Consider the following 26,201-nt stretch of genomic DNA (forward strand, 5'->3'; position numbering starts at 1 on the left):
ACACATTATTTAAATATTTGTAAGTACAAAGCAAAACTCCAATTGCTGGGTGAAGTTTTCTTTGCAGAACGACTCTTGATTAAGCAGTAATTTTACATGATTTTAAAGTTATGATTTTAGGCTATACCTGAATACGATTACTTATATCTCTCTAGTTATATTCCTGTTTGATATTTAGCAGCTGAAAGGTAAGGAGTTATGACTGTAGTACTAATTCTAAAACCCACTTGTGTGTAGCTGGCTCCTCAATGCGGTTGGCCAGCTGTGACTCATGACTCTTGCATCTCGTCATTGCGATGTTGGGGAGGAGCTGCAGAAATTTGCGGGAAGGCAGCGGTGGTGTGTGGGAGGGCTTGGCAGTGCGTGTCTTTGAGGCTCGGGTGGCTGGAGGGGTGCTTGGCTCCACGGTGAAGGCGTCTGTCATTTCATCAGCTGATATGAAAGGTCTGTGGTCATTTGAGCAAGGTACCACTGATATGGAGATGGAGCGGCCGTGGGCGCTGGTGGGCTGCAGGGGAGTGGGAGGGCTACCAGAGTTGGAGAAGGGGCTAATGGGAGAGAAGGCATCACTGTCCTGTTGGGGCTCATAGCTGCAGGAGCCTGAGTCAGGCCCCAGGTCATCTCCTTAGGTCAAAGAGTAAAGATCACAGATTAGCAAGTAGAGAACATATCATCACAGATTACAAATAGATGGTTACTTGTGAAGTCAATTAGTTAAATTAATGTAATCTAATCTAACAATAATAATAAAAATATCTTTATTTACACTTTAATAATCAGAGTCACAAAGTGCTTGAACAGGAACTTGGCCATTTCAACCAGCTTTTTATCACTACAGTGTTGGTAGGATATGCAAATGAAAAATGTTAAACTTCTCTCTATTTTGCCTGCACCCAGAGCCCCTCCAAAACAGATTGCTGTTCTGCATTTTGTGAGCTACAGTGTGAAGATGGAGCTTCTCTCTCTCTTGGATTAAGCGAGGGGCATTGCAACAAACTTTGATCAATGCCAGAAGTTTACAGTTAATGTATGAAAAAAGCCTAATTTACTGATGAATTCAAGTTAGAGATGTATGGCAGTAACAGAACAGTGTAAGTAAGGAGATGGACAAGAGAGAGAATGATACCACAGTGTTTCAAATCAACAGTGAAACATGGTGGTGGGAATATTAGAGTCTGGAGCTGTTTTGCCTCCTTTGTACTTGTACACCGGCACAGAACGGACTCCACCATGACCTGGGAGAAGTACTACTCCATTCTTCTGAGACATGCTACATCCTCTGGTTTGATCTTTGTGGAGAAGGATTTATACTGCAACAGGATAATGAGCCCAAATACACCTCAAAGCGTTTGCAAGAACTCCTTCAAGACTGTCATAGACTTTCCCCCATGTCAGCTCAAGTGCAAGTTATCATTAAAGTCAATGGGGGAAATACCAAATACCAAGATATTTTAAAATTAATCAACATTTAACAACCTTTGACTCATATTGTTAGGTTTGTATTATCATTTGTAATGAAAAAATAGTATTAAATTTGAAAACGCAAAATAGAAGAATTTTCACTAGTGGTCTCAGACTTTCCGACAATACTGTATATATGAGAGGAAATTGGTTATGATTTGGTTGTGTTTTCCGTTTTTGCAGTGAGGTTGTATTTTTCACATTGCAGAATTTTTTGCACATTTTTTTTGTTGAGAAATTGATGGGGTTGTTTTCTTCATTTATTTTGGGATATGCACATGTGGCACAATAATAAAATAATAAAGAATTCTTAACGTAAAACCAGCATGGCTGTTAAATATATCACATAGTAATTTATCAAAATTAAGATTAAATAATGAATAATTCAATACAATTTCTTGTACTTTTTAAAAAGGTCTTATATTTTATGCAGTTCCTGTGAGTGACCCCTTCTCAACATGCAGGACAGACAGTAGTGTTCCATCTGTTAACCTGTTTCATTAGCACTCTTCAGACAGGAGAGGGCAGCAGTGAGGCGAGAGCGATCGTCTGAGTTTGAGCCCAGGCGTCTCATCTTGTCCTGAAGCTCAGAGCTGGACATCTGCAGCAACCTGTCCTCTGAGAGTTTCCCTGCTGCAGCCTGCAGGGGACAAGGACATCTCTGTCAATAACTGTTTTAAGGTCAAGACAAAGCTGCTATAAGCAAATCTGTTATGACAATAATCAGCAGGATATACAGTGTATTACTATGCTTGTGTTTCTCTGTCTTTATACCTTTTTTTGGTTTTTGTAGCCCTGCTTCTCTTCCTTGACAATGATGATGAATGTCAAACTGAATGTTTTCTGATTGTCTGATGCATCAGACATAGGAAAACGGCATCAGCAAAAGTAAGTACAGTTAGCTTTTCAGTCTGCCAAGACTAAAAGACATTTATGTCTGCTTTAGAACTACAATAAGTTAACAACTATAGCCTCAACAACCATCATCAGAGTTAAATCAGGACTGGGCTGTCTCAACAAAATCAAAGAAATTGGAGCATCTCGAAAGCAATATAATAATGCAATGATGGAAATAGGAGAGAATGAATAATAATATATATATACAGATATATACATACATATACATACAGATACAGTATATATACAGATACATATATACATATATATACATATATATATATACCTATACATATATACACACATACATATATATAGCGAAAGCAGTCCAACGGCAACATTTAACATCTGCAATACGACCGTTTCGCGGGGGTAACAAAAAAGCTGCATTTAATACTACAAATTTGATACGGTACATAAAAAACAAACACTCAAAGGAATACAGCGAGTTCACTCAAGCAATGCAGGCAAAGGCACCGAAGCAACAAACACTCGCGGATACTTTCAAAAGGAAAGAGAAATATCCTCGAGACAGCGACATGGCCAAAAATATTACAGAGAAGGTCATTGAATTCATCGCTCTGGATAACCAGTCCATCTCCGTGGTAGAGGATCAGGGTTTTCGCCGTCTTCTGGAGTTTTTGAATCCCCGGTATGCCCTACCATCCCGGCATTACATTTCAGATACCGCCTTACCGGAAATGTACAGCAAAGTTCGTGACGACCTATGAGGTGATTTAACAAATGAGAGTTTTACTACAAAGCTGCACTAAGTGGAATTGATAAGAGCCAAAGACACTTTTTAGTTACTGACTTTGTTTCCTTAGTTGTTTTTGTTAAAAAAAACAAATAAACCAATATTGCAATGGCATATGCAGAATAAGAAAGAGCCATATGAAAGTATTTACTTCGTTTCAACAAAATAAAAAAATCTTTTAGCTTTTTTTTTTCTTTTTCATCAAGAAAATGGTCTCCGATAATGGCTCAGTGGATAAAACAGCTGGCGCAAAGGACAGCTTATGATTCAAGAGATTGTGGGTTAGAATCCTACCTTGAGCAGTAGTGATGTTAAGACACAACCTCTAACTTTGACAATAGTATGTGTACGGTGTTACCCTTAAATGAGTCCAACACAATGTTGATTTTCCACTAACTGTCATTTCAGTTTCAGTAGTAATATACCATTTCTTTTATTTGCTTTACTTGTTGTAGTATTTTCTATTTTCTATCACTCCAGCAGTGGATGGGATCAAATTATTGAGCAAGACAGTGCTTAAGTATTGTTTTTTTTTTTTTTTTGGTCTTTGCGTGCCCTCTACTGGAGTTTCCTCTGTACAGCACTAGAGTCAACATGTAGGAACCAAAAACATGATAGGAAGCCGATGTGGCATTGGTGGCCTAGTGGTAGAACAGATTAATTCTAGTTTGCAAGGGTAGCAGCTTGAGCCCTGACTCCTCCACATCAATCTCTTCAGAGATCACACAAACAGTTTCTCCAGGAATTGCACATTCTAGTTATTATTCCCATACCGTACATTTTTTTTGGCACATTTCCCATCCTGCATGCTTTCAGCTACAGAAAAAATTAAAATCAAAACATCAAAATGGTCAGCTCTTCCAGGAAATGTGTGCTTGTATTCACCTTTACTACACTAAAATTAAGCTTTTAAAACATTTTTGCCATAAAAAATGAATGAGAGGCACATGAAAACAAGGTTGGCTGTTCTAATCCCACCTCCAGCTACTACTTCAACCTCCACTATGACAACTGCTGATACCACAACTATACAGCCTTTACACAACTACTACTTATACTTCTACTGCTGCTACCACCATTAACAGTGCTACTGCTACTGCTGCTGGTACTACAACAACTTCGACTACTGCTAAAGTTCTGCTGCTACTGCTCCTCTGTGGCAGAGGGGTAAAGTATATGGCTCACGATCCCATGGTCAGAGGTTTGATTCTTCATCTCCTCACTTTAAGAATATATTTCCAACTTACTTCAAACATACATACACATGGTTGAATGGATGATTGATTGCCCCTGTGCATGTCTTAATGTTTTTGAATGAAACATGTGGAACAAAGAAAACCTCTCTCCTTTATAAATATTAATGCCTCCAATTGTGTCAGGATTGCTCCTAGTCAAGTAGTTAGAGTACAGACCACTGTTAACTGTTGGAAAAACTATGAAACTGTCACTCTCTTTGCCAGTTTGACAAATGATACAAGTTTAAATGTTCCACACCTCAGGTGTGCTCTAGTAGCTAATTGTTCATAGGCTGTGTCCTCCTTATTGTTGTCTAGGGTTGAATCCCCATTTCCTGTCACTCTTTCCAGTATCATCTTGGTGTTGTGTTGGTGTTGTTATTTGTTATGTTATGTCCGAATGTTTGGACAGATGCTTTGGCAACATTGTTGTTAGACTTTCATGCCAATAAAGCCCCTTTGAATTGAATTGAATAAACAAATAACTATTCCCCATCCTTCATACATTATGACTTTTATTCAACTTTTATACACACACACTGCTGTCCAGTGTGTGTCAAGAGGTTAGAGCATAGAGCTCATGTCAATGCACTGGACTTTCCGTAGTTCTAGTTCAAATGTTAAGGCAGTGTGAGGAAATTTCTGCATTTCTAGCAATGGGCAATTTATCATTCACACTACATTTTCAGCAGGAAATGCATTTTCTAGTTAAAATCAAATGTCCAAATAGAATTGAAAATTTTAAAAAAAAGATACAATTAAAAGATTAATATTTTATGACATGATGAGGAAGAATCAGGTCATTAGTGAACTTTAAAAGAAAAAAGGAAATTGAAAACACAAATTTAAAATGTAAAATGACACCTTGACAATGTAAATTGAATAAATGAAGAAAATAAAATGTTAAATTGAAAATGGGGAATAGTAAAGCTTGTGTTGAACATAGCTTCTGCACAACAGACATTGGCAGTTGAAGCATTGTTGTCTGCTGGTCAGCTGAACCAGCAGGAAACTACCATTTATTTTGTATGGATAAAGTTGACTGGCAAAGGTCCTCCAAAAGCGCTTCAGAACAGGTTTATGCCGCACATCCAAATTTTTCTTACATCCAGGAAACATAGGCAGATAGAGAGGGGAATGATATGTAACCAAAATGCTCAGCCAGAATAGAACCACAACACTATCCCCAGAAAGGTTGAAGATAGTGATAGTGAGAGTGAGAGGTGACTTCACAATCCTCAGTCTCTGTTCATTCTTCATACAGCAGCAAGACACTAAAGCTCCACTACCAACCTGTGTGTGTATGTGTATGTGTGTGTGTTTGTGTGTGCGTGCGCATATGTATGAAAATGTGGTCCTGGACAGACCTATTGTGGCAGGATCACAAGTGGTTTGAGTACTTTGTCACATGCTTACGTGTCTTACTGTGGACTGATTTTGTCAACATGATATCGTCACAACCGCGAAGGATGCAGTCATAGGTGTGTGGTTAAAATCAGAATGAAGGCTGAGTTTGAAGATAGGTCTGGCCCCCCGACTTCAAGCCCCTGGCCCATATTTATTTTAAGCCACGGATCACTCTATCCAGTAAAATCAATCCTGTCCAATTCAACTCACGAGGTAGTCTCACATAGCCAGACCCATCTCCGTGAGGCTGTGCTAGCGCTTGAGAAAGGTCTGGCTGCACCTGGGTATTATCATTCTGGTATTGTAGAAAAAACATATCTGGCTTGGTTGTATTTCTGTATCAATCACAATCTTCCTGAGTGGCACTAAACCTAGGATACAGCAATGGTGCCCCTGCAAAATAGTGTTGGGAACTTGTTTTGCACAGGGGGAGGCAAGCCCTGGTATAGAAATGGCTAAAAAAAGTGGTTTATAATTCTTTACAGTTTTAGAAAAGAAAGGGAGTTTGACACTGTAGGTGGATGAAGTCTCGCCCTGACTTTTCAGTTTAACTTAAATTGGTGGTTGAATACTATGGAACTGTGTGGTACCAAAACAGTAACATCATCATGGCACAATAATCAAGAAGTTCAGGTTAATAACACATTCTCACAAAGAATAAGGGAATGGGAGAGAATAGGAAGGAACAGAATGAGTTAGCAGGATATATTTAGTAGTACAATGCATAACAGTGTGACCCCAACCTTTCTACTGTATGATATTCTCCTTGTATTCTCCTTTGCTCATGTCATATTTCAGCCCTGTTCCATTGTGGTGTGCAGCAGTTATCATAACATGACTTCACTGAATTGACCATAAAAGGCATTTGAGAAAAAATAACCTGTGGCCCGCAGATTCCACCGGATACGTTACGGCTGCGGTTGCACTCTAGTCTAGTGTTAACATATCTGGCGGATGCCGCGGCACAACGCAGCAATTCAGCCGAATTCAGCACAGAGCAGACAGGAAGTCAGGCACGAAACAACAACAAGACATCCGGTTAATTTTCAAAATAAAAACACTCCGTGTTGATACAAGCACAAAAACCTCAAAAAAGAGACAAATACGAGCTCTTCTTCTAATCCTTCGGTCGGGAACACTTCGTGGTGTTGTGTTTATAACACATACGTATAACTGCGGTCGTGCGTGATTATGTAATTATCGCGGGAATTCCTCGGTTTCGTAACTCCAGCTGTTCGGCGGAGCTGTGCCGTGGCGGACTCAAAACGCAGCTGGTGTGGGTTGCCGGACGAGGACGACGAAGCAAAACCGTACCGGAGCCGTAACACTGTAGACAGGGTAACAGGCGGACCGCTGTGGAGTTAAAATCATGCCAAAACCTCACAAACACACAAAACATGTTTTACTCATGCCCAATGATTCACAGACAAACTCAGTGTGGTTTGCAAATACAAAACATCATTCACAAACTAATGCATTTTGTTTTGCAAATAAGAAACTTTACCTATCAAACAAATACATCATGCTTCAGAAACAATACAGCATGTTTTACACATACAAAGAAACATATTTATTCAATTACAAAAAAAGTAAAATAAGTACAAACTAAAATCTTTCAAGTACAAAAAAAATCCTTCAAGTACAAAAACAGAACAACCTTCAAGTACAAAAAAATCCTTCAAGTACAAAAAACAATTATACAAGTACGAAAAACTGTCACGTGACTTTTGGCACTAATTTTCCGCCTTGCAGATTCACACACAAATGCCTTCAGATTCACACACAAATGCCTTCAGATTCACACACAAATGCCAGGAAACTTTCTAACAAATGGCCCATAAATTGCACTCCACAACAGCAGGTGGCGCTGTTGAGTCAATTTAAGGCTGCCAGGATAATTTTTTCCCCCCAAAATCTTTATTCAAGGCCGCCAACAGGAGCTACCATGTGTGGATTCGACTTGCGGCCTTTGACTCAGAATCGCACAGACACGGATACCTGCTCAGAATGAGAAACGCTAGTTTTGGGGATTAAATTTAACACAATGAACGGCCAACAGGTGAGTTTGTGGTCGTTGCTGGTGAAAAATCAAATGTTAACTAAACTCCAGAAATGTCTTTTGTGGGTACGATGATAAATATGTAGCTTGGTACTGCAGGAGCTAACCTAGCTTACACCGATTAGGCTAACTTAACTTTTCATTCTGTTTCTAACTTAACTAAATTCAGGTATCCGTGTCTGTGCGATTCCGAGTCAGAGGCGGCAAGTCAAATCCACACATGGTAGCTCCTGTTGGCGGCCTTGAATGAAGATTTTGGGGGGAAAAAATCGTCTGGCCGTGCGGCCTTCAATTGACTCAACAGCGCCACCTGCTGTTGTGGAGTGTGAATTACAGGACATTTGTTAGAAAGTTTCCTGGCATTTGTGTGTGAATCTGAAGGCATTTGTGTGTGAATCTTTCCAGGGCGGACAGTTTTTCGTACTTGTATAATTGTTTTTTGTACTTGAAGGATTTTTTTGTACTTGAAGGTTGTTCTGTTTTTGCACTTGAAGGATTTTTTTGTACTTGAAAGATTTTAGTTTGTACTTGAAGGATATTTTTTTGTAATTGAATAAATATGTTTCTTTGTATGTGTAAAACATGCTGTATTTGTTTCTGAAGCATGATGTATTTGTTTGATAGGTAAAAACAAAACATTAGTTTGTGAATGATGTTTTGTATTTGCAAACCACACTGAGTTTGTCTGTGAATCGTTGGGCGTGAGTAAAACATGTTTTGTGTATTTGTGAGGTTTTGGCATGATTTTAACTCCATAGACCGCGGTCCAAGTCCGGACCTAGACGCCGTCCTATACGGACCAGGACCTGTAGTCAATAAATTATTTAAGTATTTTAAATTTCGACGGGGCGTTTCTATTTTGACCGGCGCAGCTGTTTTAGACTTTACGGTACTGGTTTCGCGGATGAGGAAATCCATTGACCAATTGCATGCGAGTTAAGCCATCACACGTGATGCTACTCAGCCAATCAAATCTGTGTATTCCAGGCGATAAACATTGCGACCCTGAATACAGACAGACGGAAAGACAAGTGAGCGATGCGGGGAGAGAAGACAGAGAGAAGGGTTAGCCGGAGACAACAGAGAAAAATAACTACACATGGTCTCTAAGAAGAGAAAAGTGGACAGCGAAAACAGAGCTTTCAACCCAGAATGGACAGACTCATTCATTCTCCACAATGAACATTTTTAAAACTAAACATCGTTCCAGGCTCACCAATGAGCACCTGCACATGTGAATGAGAATGGCCCTGACACCATTCCAGCCCAGATTTAAAATCCTGTCAGGACAAGCAGAAGCTCAATCCTCTCACTGAACAACAGAAAGTGGGGGATTAAGAGGGAAAGAAAGAGAAACTGTAAAACGGTTCAATTGTTAAGATGTGTTGAGATCTATCTGTTGTAAAGTTGGTTGAGACTGTTAAGATGTGAAACATTAACAAAGAAAAAGGGAAACTCAAGCTGCTGCTACACTTTATTTTATTTTTTTTAAAAATAAGTACTTTATTTTAAGATGCACAATTTTTAAAAGGCTATTTTATTTATTTTCACTTTTATTTTTAAATGTAGCCCTTCTCTTCCTTAAAGAGAGAAGACAATAATACATATCTACAGTATTATATATCTGTATAATTAAATGTTAAGTGACAATAAATATTGTCAAAATGTTTTTGAAATGTTCTGTCTTTACTTGATTTGACAGTCAGTTGCTGATTACATGCAGACATTGATACAACTACTAGGCTACTTCAGTATGTACCACACTAAATCATAATGCAAGTTAGACATTATGATGTTCTGGACCTTTGCTTGAGGAAATTTTCTCTAACTGGACCTATTTGAATTTTAGTTGAATACCCCTGGTCTAGACCAATGTTTCTAAAAGGGGGCGTTCGGAGAACATCTGGAGGCGCTGGAAGCAGTACTGCTGAAATGGGGGTGTTGAGGCGTTCTTGGGGGTGTTTTTGCAAATTTACACCAGAAATTCACAACAAAATGAGTCGAAAACTCGAATTTTTTAGATTTATAAACATTTATTCGTTATTTTTATTGGGTGCTGCATTATTTGCTGTATTTTCACAACTTTCACTCCAGAAGAGAGATCTGTCCTCCTCATGAGGCTGTCATCAGTGTGCTGTGCGAGGGGTGGGGCAGCACTCTCAGTCTGCATGCACATAAACAGAGACCTGCTCTGATGACAGTGCACTCAAAAGTCTGGTTAAACTTAACTAATGCCGACATGGACAATGGCTCGTTGTCACCAGTGCAACAAGTCTTCTGTATGTGCGAGCAGAAAGACCAGAAATCTTTCCCAAGATCTAGCGAAGGTGATTACAGGCGCAGAAATGCCCAGACTGCTGAGCTGGTAGTTCATCCCTCAATTACTCATCCCCCTAGGGTGTGTTACGTCATTAACTAAAAACATGGGTTATTGATTGTTAAGCTTTAAATATAATGCGTTCCTACATTCAGTCAGAAATGGTTGTTTAGAATATCACAGTTACAGTTTCAGAGCATCTCTGGATGGAGGATATTTTTGGCCATTATCAAAATTCAAAGTCCAAATAGAAAATTAAATGTAAAATAATACATTAGAGACACACACAAAATATTTTTATTTTACTGCACAACTAAGAATAATCTGGTCAAAAATGTAATGAAAAAGCAAATTCAAAATGTAAAATGATAATATGAAAATGTAGGCTAAGGTGAGTACATTTAAAATTTAAAATGCAAAAGTTGAAATGGATTTGCTCCAACTGAAAGCATTTGTAAAGATGAAATTGTAAATGGCAGTGGAAATAAGACAACAGAAACATGAAATGTGAAACTCAAAATAGGGAGTAGTAAAGCTTAAATGGAAATTTGTTAATTAAATCAAGAAGAAATAAACTGATCCCAGAAATACATATTTTTCAGGCTATAGCTGTCATGATAATAAGTAAAATCAATCAACAAATAATAATATAAATAATAGCGAGAGTAATAATCATAATTATAATCAACATTCAGGGACGGCAATTGGCCTACATTTTATTTTAAGGGGGGCAGTAAGGGACAGTCCACTGTCAGTTCTTTCCTGAGTGGCTGTGAAATGGCAGACCTGATGCCAGACTGGTTCCTGGAGTCTGCTGGCAAACTGAAAACAGGGTTGATTCTACACTGCTGTGTGTGTGTGTGTGTGTGTGTGTGTGTGTGTGTGTGTGTGTGTGTGTGTGTGTGTGTGCGTGCGTGCGTGCGTGCGTGCGTGTTTAGTGAATAGAATGGGGACAAGGGATTGGCTTAATCTCCTGGCCACTGTCTGTTTGCATTGTGTCCATGCAAAGTGAAATGGACAGGCTTGGATAACAAATGGCTCAGAATTTGGATGTGATCTATTTGGGAGGCAATGCTGGGACTGAATTGGAGGCTTTTTCCAACTAATGTTAGCATTCTGCACAAAAATGAAATCTTTAAGTTCAGCTGAATCAAATTTCTTCAGCAGTCTGAGTCAAATGAATTAAGCCTTTCCAGATAAATCTCATTGTATTTCACAGTATACTGGAGTTTGTAAGTTAAGTTGTTAAGTTGCTGGAGCCTGTGCAACTTTCCCATCCTGCATTTCACAGCCAGGAATGCTTGGTTTGCCAGAACTTAAGAGGGTACAAGTGCAGCTCGGGTCACATTTTACTGTCTGAACCAAACTGGGTCCAAGAGTAGTAACCAAGTCAGACGCAAACTTGACAGGCCTTCTGTTTTTTTTACGTCTGAACCCGACTCAACTTGGCGCAGTTTGTGTTAACCTGTTACACGGCTGTTACCATGGCTACAGCTTGCCTGTCATGTACAGTCTAGACGACCATGAAAAGTCATTATTCTATGCATATGGATATAAGAAAAAAAATTATATACATGTATTTTATATGTCAAGGTAAAAATCAAGATCAAATTGATTTATAGAGCACTTTAAAACAAGGTTTGTACCAAAGTGCATCCGTTTGTTGTTCTTTGGCCAGCTGTTCCTCTCTCTGCCTCCGCATCCTCCTTTCAACGAGCTCCTCATCTGTGTACTCTGGCTCAAAACGGTAAGGACGTCCATCATAAACAAAGTAATCGTCCACCACCTCAGAACCGGAAAAATATTCAGCCATGTTGCAAAAAACTAGCAGTAGCAAACTACAGGTAAACAAGCCGGCTGTCGTGGGTGCGCGCGGCACTCAGAGATGACATCATCCAGGTCAGAGGTTAGTAGGTCAACCTACAGACCCCGGATGTTGATAACAGGCAACCCCGGACTCAGAGGGGAATAGCACTAGCGTATCATAACAAAATATTGGTGAAATGAACTAGTTTCGCGGCAGATAATGCGTTATATAGAGGCTGTGCTTCGGTGCCCCAATCACTCGCATTATATGGATATACACGGCGCTCCACTGGATCTAATTTCGTCCGAACGACTCCAAATGACACCAAAGTTATCTGGGTGAGTAAATGATCGTATTTTATGCTAGAAATAAGGTCCAGGTTGTAAAAAACGGCAATTCCCCTTTAAAATACATGAATGAATATTTAGCGTGCGTACAAACACGCATGTGCACACATGCAAAACTTCCTCACAATTACATACGTAATATTGATAAACAGGAAGAGAAAAGGTTATGAAAACAAGGCATAGATTAGATAAACCCACCTGGGTACTTTGCCCTTGCATCACGTCCCCGCCCCCTTTTCAGTGAAAATGTATTGAATGGCGGTCAATACAAATTCTAACAACTCTGCTAAATTAGCAGCATAAAATAAGAAAACTGTATGTCTTTTTAGGTATAAAGATCCAAAATTCTATGGCCAAAGCAATTATATTATGTCGTTGCCGATCAACAATCGATAGAAAAAAATAAAGAGATGGTGGATGATGAGTGTCCTTCCAGTCCCACTCTCCATTAAAGTGGACGAATCTGACACACATAACTACCTTATTAAATGTCCATGTCATTTTTCAGTCATCTTTTCTTTATGTTGCTGTTTTATAATCTGTCCAATGTGACTTTATTGTAACTAATCACATCACTGTTGTCAAGCAGAACCGCTGTTTCCGTTTAGACAGCCGTTTGTGTTTAATTACGTGACCGTTGACTCCGAGCTGAGAGGAGGTAAAAACAGGTTGGTTTAGCTCCCACATTACTTTATGCTGTTTACAAGGTTCATTATTAGAAGGCAGGTCAGCTCAGTTTATGTGCATTATTAACATTAAAACAGCCTCTGCTACTGGCAGTCTGTCAAGTGGACTGACCACTAAACCAAACTCCATTATAAAAGCAGGTGTTTTATGGTAGGGCCTTATTTATTCACAGTAAAAACTGTAGTTACAACTTTACAAAGGCGCTTTTTTAATTCGCTTCAATCTACAGACACAATCAGCACACATGCCATTTCTCAGTAACATCATCAACTAACCTGTGATGAAGTGTTTGACACAGACAGACACGTATTGACTGGCCGAGTCTCACGATTTACCATTTTCATCCTCTCTGTGGACGACCTGAAGCCACAGATCTCTTCTTTGACTGCCCTTCATTCTTTGGGGAAGTAAATAAAATCCTAACCTTTGGGATGTTTTATTGTTTGACATGAAAAATACAACACAGCGGCTTTTAGGCATGTCACTACCAGCAGTTTTCAATCTGCAGCCAGCATTTGTTTTCACCCAAAAGGGAGTGCAGTCGTTCTGAAAACAGGACTGTGACGTGTGGATAATCTCATCTATACGGATCATATGTTGTTATTCATTGGTTAAAAGCCCTAATAAGACTGACCAACACTTAACACTTTTTTAAAAAAAATCCTCACGTCTCGCTTGTTCCGAAAATTTCGATATCACTTTACAATCTTAAAAAACAAAAAGGGTATTGATTGGTGATAAATTATCACCAGTGTTGGGCAAGTTACTTTCAAAACGCAATATATTACATATTACTAGTTACCTTCATTTTAAAGCAATACATTATGTTACAATATTACTGTCTGCGTAGAGTCATATAATACTACACTACACTACAAAAAAAAAAAAAGCCCAAATAACCTATATAGAACAATTAAATAGCTGAGACCTTTTTAAATAAACAAATGTCCTTGGACACAGGGATGAGCAGTCAGACAAAGGATCACAGTCTGATATAAATAGGTTATCTCATTAACAGTGAAATTTTAAAACACTAGAACGAAGTATTCCACCTGACATCAGATTACCAGTTCAGTTTAATTCAAGAAATGCATTGTGCACATTTTAATACATAATATAACTATTTATACAATGAAATAATTGACTGAAATAATGTTGGACTGATGTGAAATACAAACAGTTCACAAAACATTTGTTTAATTATTTGTTTTTTATCATCATTGTATTGATAAACTGATTAAAACAGATTTGTTGTGCTGCATTTTTGCCACTATGCACCACTATTCAGACAATAATATGATTTCCTGGAAAAGCTGTTTCTTCTTTTTGAGCTGTAATTGTCACACTTTACTGAGGCCAGTAATGTCACTAGCTGAAAGTGACACCACACCTCCCGATTTATATTACACATTACACTAACCCTACACCCACCTCTTTTGTACTGCGCTGTTGCACCTATACGAACCAAAGTAGCAGGTGCGCTTGGAGACACAGTCCATTCACCCAAGACCTACTGCTGGACCCGGGTTTTTGCACTTGCGCTAGTAAAATAGAGCCCTAGGTACATTTCAACTGAAAAGGAAAGCTATTCCTCATGGCCCAGTAGAAGGGAAGTGAACTGCATTTATCCTAGCTGTACAACTGTACAACACAAGAGACACACAACATACATCCCAAGCTAAGCACAATAAATTAGGTGTTTGTGTGAGTGTGTATGTGTGTAATATTTGCTCGTTTGGCTAGGGTAGTCAATGGTAGAGTAAAAAAGTACCATTCACAAGTTTAGTCTTTACAAATGTTTTCAGTTTGAGCATCTCCATTTCAGCTTTTGCCTTCTAAATTTAGCATTTTTGATTACTCAGTCCACATTTTCAGATTTTCATTTTACATTTTAAGTATGCTTTTTCAGTTTACTTTATTAATGACCTGATTATTCCTAGTTGTATAGTAAAATCCTAATCTTTTTTAAAATTGTATTTATTTTTTACGTTACTACACAATCAGCGGGCTAATGGTCTGATTTTAATCACTGACCCATGATGTATAATTAATTCTGTAACAAACCCAAGGTGGACAAGGAAATGGGAGACGAACTCTGGCTTAAAATTAGCAAAAATACAGCAAATAAAGAAGCATCCAATAAGAGACACCATTCCCCCGCGTCCCCCCCTACCCCCAACTTACTAACATAGCTATGTCACTTAAGGTGAGGAACATAGTTATTTAAACTAAAACTACAAACTTTTCCTAAACCTAACTAAATCGTTTTCTTGCCTGAACCTAACCAAAATGCTGGTACACTGTAATGGTTATATTGTTTTGGGAACAGTGATATATATCGTTTTAGAAGTCACTGGCAATCGACCTATTCAGTAGTTTAGGCGCGAGGATATATTTCTCATAAATCATGGATGGTAAAGGAAAGAATGGATGGCAAAGATTCTCATGTTAACAACTTCCGAGCATTCATGTCACCGGACAATTCAAAACAGTTGCATGAAGCTGATGTAGCCGACATTAAAAGCTCAAGCATTATGTTCATTGTGTCTTTTCTACCCATTTTCCACTTTCCAAGAGAGGGAGAGACATGAGAGACGAGTGAGGCTGTAGGAGAGTAGAAACTCTTTATTGAAGCATAGATTGACAGGGACCAATAATGCTTGTCACTACATATTTTGGTTCACTTCCTGTTTGCATCCAATTGTTAACTAGCCAAGGTGGTATGTGAAAATGATCAACTTTTTCATAACAGCATGAAACTTGACAAACTTGTAAAATTTGGGGCTGTGAAAATTTCAGAAATAGAGCTATCTCAAAAAATCCTCATGGCGGTCATTTAACCTTCCGCCATAACTGAATTATGGGTCATGCCATACCAACTCACCCAGGGCCTCTCAGTTCACTTCATGAAGTAATAATAATAATAATAATAATAATAATAATAATAATAATGTTGAAACTTCTTTAAATTCATTTGACCTTACTAAAGCCTATAGCTGTACTCCAAATACTTTTTAAGTTATAAATTTTTTAAGTTTGCCCCTCTGAGCTATCTATCCAGCCATTTAGAAGTTATTTGGTCCTGCATAAAATAAATGAAAACCAATAACCGACTTCAGTTATTTTGACAATGATATAACATCTTTGAATATTTTGTATATATGAAATGAGTATCAACACTTTCACATACAAAAGTTTCAAGGAAATGAAAGTAGTCCTTGGGAAAATCTAATAATAATAACCCAAAATGTGGGTTTTACAGCATCAAATCTATATTTGGAGCTGTTAAACCAAAACCAAAACTTGGATGCAAGAAAGCAAAACCTAGTGGAGATATGAATTTTTGAAAATTACAGGTTTTCGTAAATTTTTAAAGAGAAGTTGACTTCTTGTTGTTAAATTGATGACAGTAACCATTTAGCAACAGCTATTTTAATGAATACATGTTGCCAACTTTGCTTTGGGTCCAGGACAAATTTCAATCTGATCCAGAAAAATTTGAGAATTTATTTATTTATTTATTTATTTAATATGAATACACATACAAAGAATCACAAAAATGCTGAAATGTAGCACTATGGCCAAAACTTCTAAAAATCATGACTTAAAAAGTATTTGGAGTACAGCTTTAGGATTTTACAAGGTCCCATGAATTTAATTAAAGTTTTAACATGGATCGCCTTCCGGTTTTGGCGTCATTTTATACTGCTCTGTTAGAACTACTATAATTTCTACTAAAAACACTCATTTGAAACAAAACCTCTTAATCTAGTTCAAGTGTAGACATTGTGATGTCGAGGGGCGGCAAAGTTGGTAAAGTATAGAGCAAAGCGAAGAAACAGCAAAAGCTAACTGATTATCATGTTTGTGGTCAAACACAGAGGCTAACGAAGATATGAGAATTGAGTAACCGAGGGATCCGACACAGACTGATTCACCCTGCAAGACTGTTGGTAACACACAAAGAGAGCCAGACATCTTCAAAGCCCCGGCCGAAGCACAAGAGTTTATTAAGAATATTCAGAAGGACACCGTTGTGAGCTAGACGCATACGGTAGAATACTTGTGTGTGACAAAGTGTGCTATCTAAAATATGATGCTGATATATAAGACTGTTACGAGCGGTATTTAACCAGTATTTTGAATTGATGCATACTATAAATCTATCTCCTCTATCTGAGCACATGTTTACCTAATATGTAGACACATGCAATAGCACACACTTAAAACACCATACGTTAAGCTCTTAGCAGTCTTAGCTGCTGAGACACATATTTAAAACCCTTATGAGGTGCAGATTTTGAGCAAACCTACTACAAGCTGTAGAGTGTTAAGTGATACAACGTTGAGATAGCAGCAGTAGCTGATAAGTGGGAAATAAAGAGTGGACTGACTGATCCTCCTCACTAACTGTAGAATGGTCATTTGCAATAACGGGAGACAAATGTTTTGGGGGGAGGGGGACTCTCACGAAGGTGGAGAAAGGGGGTTGTTCATGTTAAAGTTTTGGATGTCAGTTCCAACATCCAGGGTTGTTATGCTTCTCTGTAAGTTAATTTACATGTTACAAGGTAATCGATCAGTTTTTGTTGTAGATGTCTCAAGCAGTAAATCTTGCAGGGGGTCTGCAAAATCTAAAAAAAGTCATGAATAAAATAAAAGATATAGACACAAAAAAATAATTTTTACAAGAAACTCTTGTGTATTATAGTGTATTCACATCATTCTTATCCAGGACAAGCGGTGATATCATTCATAAATCAGTCACTTTTCAGGTGAAAAATATAATTAAAGACAGAAAGGGAAGATATTTATTAGTCCAAGGTCTTATGTTTTCAGAAAATGTATATTTGGTAAACCTGTATGGCCCCAACACAGATGATTCTAAATTTTCTGAAGATCTGTTTCTTACACTCGCAACATTTGCAGGACAATACATAATAACAGGGATTTTAACTGTCCATTAAACCCTAATGTGGATAGAACCACAGGACTAAGTCAGTCACACAATAAATGTAGAGCAGCTATACACCGTTTCATTAAAGAATTGAGTCTGCTGGATATATAGAGGGAAATTTAAACCTCATGATAAAGCCTACTCTTGTTATTCTAACACATTTAAGACATTTTCTAGAACTGACTACTATTTTAATTTCTGCAGAATTACAGTCCAAAATTCATAACTGTTTCTATGACAATATTGTGATCTCAGATCATGCACCATGTTGTTTATTGTATGTAGACGGAAATCTGACTAAAGACCCACCTAGGTGGCATTTTCAGCATAAATGGTTACAAGATGAAGAGTTTGTCAAATAGATAATAATACTACACAAATGCAGCATGTACAAGGTGGGAAGCATTTAAAGCCTCTCTCAGGGGACATTATAACTATATAGGCTCAAAATCAAAAAACGTGCATGAGAAGAGACAACAATTGGAATATAAAATTAAAATTTCCAGGAAAAGGTTTATAAGGAAAGCAATCCACAATTGGAAAATTACTTAATGATTCTGAGAGCTGAATTTGATAAATTGTCTACCTTCAGGGCAGCATCAAGTCTTTTGCATTTAAAGCAATCATTCTATCATGATAAGTCAGGTAAATTATTGGCATGACAGAGAAAACAATTAGAGACTAAAACATCAATTACATCCATCATATCCAACAACCATGTCATAGTGAACCCTGTTGAAATTATTGATGCGTTTTAGTTTACAAAAACTAAATATTTTTTTAGATGGATTACCCATAGCGATTATCTCAGATGAACATAAAGAAGATCTAGATTTGGAAATCAGCGAAGAAGAAATTGGATATGCCATTGATAATATAAACAAAAAGTCGGGACGGGATGGTCTTCCAGCCGATTTATATAAAAAATTCTAAAAAGAAGTTGCTGACCCCAATTTTGGGAATGCTCCAAGACGCATTTAAATTCATCTTCAATGAATAGCACTTTAATTGTTTTACTACCAAAACCAGGTTAACCCCCTAATAAATGTGAAAATCTGAGACCAATAAGTTTGTTAAATTCCGATCTCAATATAATATGTAAGTTTTTAGCAAAACGTCTTCAAAAAATATTAGCAAAAATTATTGATAGAGACCAAAATGGTTTTATAATAGCAATAGCAAGGTTTCCACAATGTTTGTGGTGTGCTGAATATTATTTATAGTAACAAAGAAATATCGGGTGCAGCATTGCTATCATTAGACGCCAAAAAGGCCTCTGATAGGGTCCAATGGCTTTATCTAGTCAAGGTTTTAGAAAAATTTGGGTGTGGAAAGAGTTTCCAAAAGTGGGTTCAGGTTATATACACAAACTCAATGGCAAAAATTTTAACAAACAGGAACATTTCAAAATCAATAGAAATCAGTGAAGGCTGCAGGCAAGGTTGTCCATTGTCACCCTTATTACAATATTTATTGCAATGGCAACCAAACCACTCACAATAGCAGTGTTCACACCTGGAACTTAGTGGAATTAGAGTAGGCTCAATAGAGCACCAGGTTTCTTTGTATGCTGACGATGTAATCTTATTTATATCCCACTTGAATAAATCTATTCCAGCCCTGTTACAGCTAATCAAAATATCTGATTTTTAATATATAAAGTGAATAATACCAAATCCTCTATTTTACTGCTTAATGCAGATGAAAGACGGAATCCAATTTCTGACGTTATTCAAGTATTTGGGAGTTCATATCAGGCATAGACTGGAAGCGATGGTTAAAGCGAACTATGAACCTTTAATGATAGAAATTAATGAGTCAATTGATCGATGAATGTCATTACCATTATGTGTAATTAAGATAATTGATATTTTAAAAATTAATGTATTACCAAAATTACTTTATTTGTTTCAAAACATTTCACTGCCACCTCCCCCAGATCCATTTTCAAAAATGAAGACAATATTTGTGGGTTTTATATGGAACAATAGAAGGGCAAGACTTTGTTTGTCTTTACTGCATTTACCATTTGATTGGGGGAGGGTTAAAATGTCCAAACATAGTGTGGTACTACTGGACGGTGCAGCTGAGATCTATTATGTTTTACTTTCAAAAAATGATTGTCCTCACTGGGCTGAAATGGAATCTCATAATTTATACTTCCCTCTTCCCATATACTTATAATCAGGCACACAAAAAAAACTACAGAAAAAAACTAAAAGCCCAATTGCAAAACACATAATAAAACATATGGTATGTGGTTAAAAAATATCTAAAAGACCCAACCCTAACCCTAGCCCAATATGGGGTAACTTTGGGCCTCAAAGGGACTCAATACCATCCAAGGCCTTTATTTGACAGAATCAGATATTATGATGTCTTTTGAGGAGCTGAGATCTAAATTTAACCTTGATGGAAAAATATGCATCAGAATAATATGCTTACCAGACCCATACACTCAACTTTGGAAAAAATGATGGTAAAAGACAGTTAGAGAAAGAGTATCACATCTGAGTTTTATCATTAACTGTTATCTCACTCATCTGAAGATTTACAGCACAAGTTGAATGCCTCGAAGAAAAGAAAACTTGCAAATTGGAATTTCGGATGGAGATTGGAAAGTAGTATGTGGTAATGCTCATGAAATGTCACTAAATACACGTCTTAAACTAATACAATATAAATGGTTAATGCGGACATATGTGACACCAGCAGATTTAAATTGATACAAAAAAAAAAACATACCAGACATATGCACAAAATGTATGGAGACTACAGGAACATTGTTTCACTGTATTTGGCAATGCAGAACAAATCTTAGTAGACCCTAAGCTTTTTCTGTTGGGCTTAACAGAAAACATTTATAGATCTCAGCTTACTTTACGGCAAGAAAAGTATTGGAAATCCATTCACAGACCAAGCACTACTCAATGGATAAGACAGATGTTATCGGGCATCCCATTAGAAAGGATAATGTATATACTGAAGGCCAAACAGCATGTATTTGAAAGTATATGGAGACCCTTCATTACTTTTGTGTTCGTTTGTTTTTTTTTTTGTTTTTTTCGTGTGTATATACGTTTATACATACAACTATACTAATGTCTGCATATGGGTGCATATACGTATCGCATATATTACCCTCTCTCCTGTCCATACAGCAGTTACTGTGTACAGTGAGTTATACAGAACGTGACATGATTATGAAGCTGTATCTTCTGATGCTATAAATTAAATAAAAACATTGTTGCAAAAAAAAAAAAAAAAGGTTATTTTTATGAGAAAATCTGTGATGTGAACTGGGAACAGTTATGGATTTTGGGTGAGATGGCATGGAATGACTTATGTATTTGCATCATATCTCCTCAACAAAACATAATAACACAGAAAAGTAGCTACCTACCCCAATGTTTTGATGGTCAATGATTACAATGACACCATATACAACATCATAAACTGTTCAGGTGAATAGTAAATGGCAAATTCAGTGATATTGTGAGAAAGAAATCACAGTATCTGAGAATCTAGGATCTGAAAACCTTGGCTTGAGTCTTTGTCTGTGCCCTGTCACTGTTTATTTGTTCTTTGGTCATTCTTTTTCTTTGTGTCTCTTCTGATCCTGCCTCAGTATCGGCCATTTCCACAAAGAGATCAAAAACTTGAATTCTCCAAAGCAAAATCTCCTCCTGCTTCCCTTTAATGAACTAAAAACAAACAATGCTCGGAGCTGACATCAAAGACACGGTAAGCAAGCAGATTGTTACGCTATTTCAGGACTCTGTTTTCATCTGCAAAATCAGCAAAATATTGGTGGATTCTCTCATCGAACCCATCAAGAAGGTTATCACTGACTCCATCACAGAATCGGTAAAGGATTCCCTGAGGTATGAACTTCAAAACACAGTCGAAAAACTTGATGAATTGCAAAAAAAGTATGATGATGTGGAGGACAAGATGAACAAGAGCAGTGTTCAAGACGAAACTGTCTCATTGTTTTTGGTGTACCAGAAAACGACCGTGAAAATACCAATGAAGTTATCAGTGGCATAATTAAAGAAAATTTCAACATAGAGGTGCGCCCCTCTGAAATTGACAGGAGCCATCGCCTAGGACCAAAACCCAATAGCAGAAAAGACAAACCAAGGGGAATTATTGTCAAGTTTGCTCAATACAACATCAGGGACAAGGTCTACAAAGCAAAAAAAAGGCTCAAGGGATCAACACCTAAGATGCACTTTCTGGAGAACTTAACAGCCAAGCGAGTGAAATTGCTGGATGAGCTACGTAAAAAACATAAGGATAAGCTCGCAGCTAACTGGACTCAGGACGGACGCATCTGCCTGCTGACAAACTCAAACCAGCGATATGTCATTCATAAACTGTCTGATGCCAAGAAGCTAAGCCTCCACTAAGACAAGCTAAGACAAGATTACCTGATTCAGACTGCTATCAATAACTACCTGACGTAGTGAGTTATTGCACTTCTCTCAAGATCACGTGACTTTCTTATACTTTGTGCGGTTGGTTCGACCCGATATTGTTCTTTTTAGGCTCTCTTTATTTAAACGGACATTGATCTTGATTTATTTGAGTGTTTTCCAAACCTATTTTCTCTCTTTATCTCTCTTTATTTTTCTTTTATCTTTATTTTCGTTAGTATTTCTTTATTATAATCTTATCATTCTACCCTAAAGTTTTTAGATCAGTTAGGATTCATAGATATGAAGTTTATTAACATGACTCGAAATCATACTTACATTAGACATCAGACACCTGGCACTCTATATAACGCACCACTCTTTGTATGGGCTTTGATGATATAAGTTGTGAGAAAAATGGTCAAGTACCTGAACAGCATTGCTTTGACACCGACGAGAAGCTAAATTGTAATCGCTATATACTGGAAAAACTCAAATATATAAAAAACAAAAATAAATACTCACTTTCATTGTTACACCTAAACATTAGAAGCCTGAATAAACGTCACAATGATCTGGTCTCCCTTTTAGCAAGTCTGGGCCATAGATTTGATGTAATTGGGTGCTGTGAAACCTGGATTAATAAAAGCTTGTACGTGGATATTCTCAACCTGGATGGATATACATTATATAACAGAAATAGACTTGGTTGATCAGGTGGTGGAGTGTGCTTATATGTAGACTCACTACACTCTGTGAGTATTTGCAATGACCTCATTATTGATGATGGACATTCGGACTCTCTATTCATTGAGATTAATGTAAACAATGGAAAAAACCTCATTGTAGGTATGATATATCGACCCCCAGATTCTGACATCGATACTTAAGACTAAATTAGATGAACTTTTATATTGTATAAACAAAACTAATAAAAACTGTTTTGTCCTCGGGGATTTTAACATTGATATATCCAAAGACGATAATGCAAAAAATGACTTGATGAACATCCTTTACTCCTCATTTTTTTTTCCCCACCATAAATACATATACTAGAGTTACAGAATCCAGCAAGTCAATCATCGATAATATTATCACCAATATTCACAATGCTCATATCGACTTAGGAGTAATTCTTTCAGACATTACAGACCACTTTCCTATCGTACTCTTCATTGATCTTGCTAAAAAGATGAATGACTCACATTCAAAAACAAAAGTTAAAGTACTGAATGGGAAAACCTTGATAAAACTATCTGAAAACCTCCGAGCCAAGACATGGGATTCAGTCTATAGCTGTGATGACCCAGATGCTGCATATAATGCTCTAATTGATGAAATAATGGATTCCATAAACTCCACCATACCTGAAAAGATCATACATCGTGATGCATGGGATCAGAAACTATGGCTTACAAAGGGTATATTAAAATCAATTTAAAAAAAGAACAAATCATATCCAAAAGAATAATATTGAAGCCTGCTTAGTTAGTATAGATGCCGAGAAGGCCTTTGACTCGGTAAGTTGGCCTTTCTTATACAAAGTTTTAGAAAGATTTGGCTTGGACAACATTTTTATTGGAGGGATCCGTACATTATATAACAAACCATCGGCTCGGATAAAAATAAATGGATACCTTTCCGATACCATTACACTGGAACGGGGCTCGAGACAGGGATGTCCAATTTCACCCCTGTTATTTGCACTTTATATAGAGCCCCTAGCCTTGTGGATAAGACAGACTCAGAATATTAAAGGCATCTGCATTAACGGAGAAGACCACAAGGTGGCGCTATACGCCGATGACGTGTTGGTTTATTTAAGTAACCCTCCTAATTCACTCCCCAAACTAATGACCGTCCTAGAAAAATTTGGTAATTACTCAGGATATAAATTAAATATACAAAAGACACAAATTTTGACCATTAACTATCAACCCACAAAGCAACTTAGAGAGAAATTTCACATTAACTGGGATCAAAAGTCGTTAAAATATCTCGGAATAAACCTGCCGAAAAGAATTCAAACACTGGCAGAGATAAATTATGGCCCCCTCTTAACGAAAATTAAAGACGACATACACAGATGGAACTCAATTTCTTTTCTTAGTCTTAGTCACAGAATTGACTCTGTAAGAATGAATATTCTCCCACGATATCTCTACTTATTTCAGGCACTCCCTGTAGAAATTTCCCCAAAACAATTTTCTGAACTGAATAAGATTATTTCCAGATTTATTTGGCAGGGTAAAAAACCCAGGGTTAGATTTAAGACATTACAACTCCCAAAGGAGCAAGGGGGAATGTCACTACCTAATTTTAAAGATTATTTTTATGCAGCTCAGATTAGACCCCTAATTAATTTGTGTAACCCATCCTTTCAAGCTAGATGGAAAGATATAGAACTCTCAAGTTTAGTTGATCCTCCAATACAAGCAGCACTACCTCACAAACATTTGGGAGGACTTGTAGATAAGATACAGAACCCATGGATCAAAGTGCAGTTAAAAATTTGGAATATGATAAAAGATGAGTACAAATTAAGTAACAAATTACAAATAATTCAATGGTGTGCTTACGATCCGGAGTTTAAGGCTAACGCAATAGATAAAGGATTTAAATCATGGATTTCGAAAGGGATAACGACATACTATTCTCTTACAGAAAAGGGACAATTTAAAAGCTTTGATAGGTTGAAGGAAGACTATAACCTGGACAGAACTGAATTCTTTAGGTTCCTCCAGGTACGTAGTCGCTTTGAAAATATCAGAAAGGAAACAGACCTTAATGACCCCATATCAAAAATTTTTACTGATGCTTATCAAAGAAAATCAAACAAGGGTGTCATCTCCAGAATTTATAAAGGCCTAATGTCTAAAAAGTCCCACAATACAGATTATGTTAGGAAAAAATGGGAGAGAGAGGGTAGTCTGTTAATATCTGAAGAGGATTGGCTCAACATTTGCCAATCCCAGTGGAAATGCACCAGCTCTCATTCATGGCGAGAGTTCGGTTGGAAGTGTATGATCCGTTTCTTTATTACACCTAAACAAAAGGCACATTTTACTGGAGGGGAAGCTACGTGCTGGAGGCAATGTGGACACCGGGAAGCCAATCACTGGCATATTTTTTGGGAATGCCCAGTGGCTAAATCCTTCTGGGCAGAGCTTCATAAAGTATTAAGTGGTCTATTTAACACTAATTTGCCTATGCAGTTTTCCACATTATTTTTAGGAAATTTTGATTTACAGGTCAGGAAAGCTGATGAATACTTATTTGATATTTTGATAACCGCTGGTAAAAAAGCAGTTACAAGACATTGGTTGGTCCCCGATCCACCCACAATACAGGAGTGATTAAGTATCGTAAATGACATTTACCTTATGGAAAGGATTACCTTCTCCCTCCGCCTTCAAAAAATCATATTTACTAAAAGGTGGGCCAAGTGGGTTAAATATGCCGGTCTTGAACAGACAGAAGTACGGAATGGGTGACCTTGCAATGCTGTTTTTTTCTTTCCTTATTATTTTATTTTATTTTTATTTATTTATTTATTTATTTTTTATTGTTTTGTTGGAATTTAGGATTAATCTGTACCACTCATACTTTACTTCAAAACTGCCTGGTAGACATTTCTTTATTTGCTCTTTTATGTAGGCCTATCTCTCCCAGTTTGTTCAAAGTTTTTAGATGTAATTCATTTACCTTTGTGTATTTTGTTTATTGTTTTATACACACAAAAAAAAATGTAATTGTGAGTGGCAGAAGTAACATTGTATGTTCCTTGAAAGTAATTACTGTATTGTAATGCTCTCACAAAATAAAAATAAAAAATGTCAAAAAAAAATAAAA

The 26,201-nt window shown here is 37.2% G+C and overlaps 1 protein-coding gene across 5 annotated transcripts in view; it reads right to left on the bottom strand.

Annotated features, from left to right (window-relative positions):
• The window catches only part of LOC141009343 (kinase suppressor of Ras 1-like), a 94,671-nt gene that overhangs the window by 15,563 nt on the left and 52,907 nt on the right, over positions 1-26,201 (bottom strand). For all 5 annotated transcript variants that reach the window (XM_073481905.1, XM_073481895.1, XM_073481934.1 and 2 more), the window contains 2 exons: positions 1,954-2,101; positions 228-624 (listed from right to left, as the gene is read on the bottom strand). In XM_073481905.1, coding sequence (XP_073338006.1) covers positions 228-624; positions 1,954-2,101 — 545 coding nt within the window. The remainder of the gene's footprint in view (positions 1-227; positions 625-1,953; positions 2,102-26,201) is intronic.

This window comes from Pagrus major, chromosome 2 (genome assembly GCF_040436345.1).
Source record: "Pagrus major chromosome 2, Pma_NU_1.0".
Classification (NCBI taxonomy): Eukaryota; Metazoa; Chordata; class Actinopteri; order Spariformes; family Sparidae; genus Pagrus; species Pagrus major.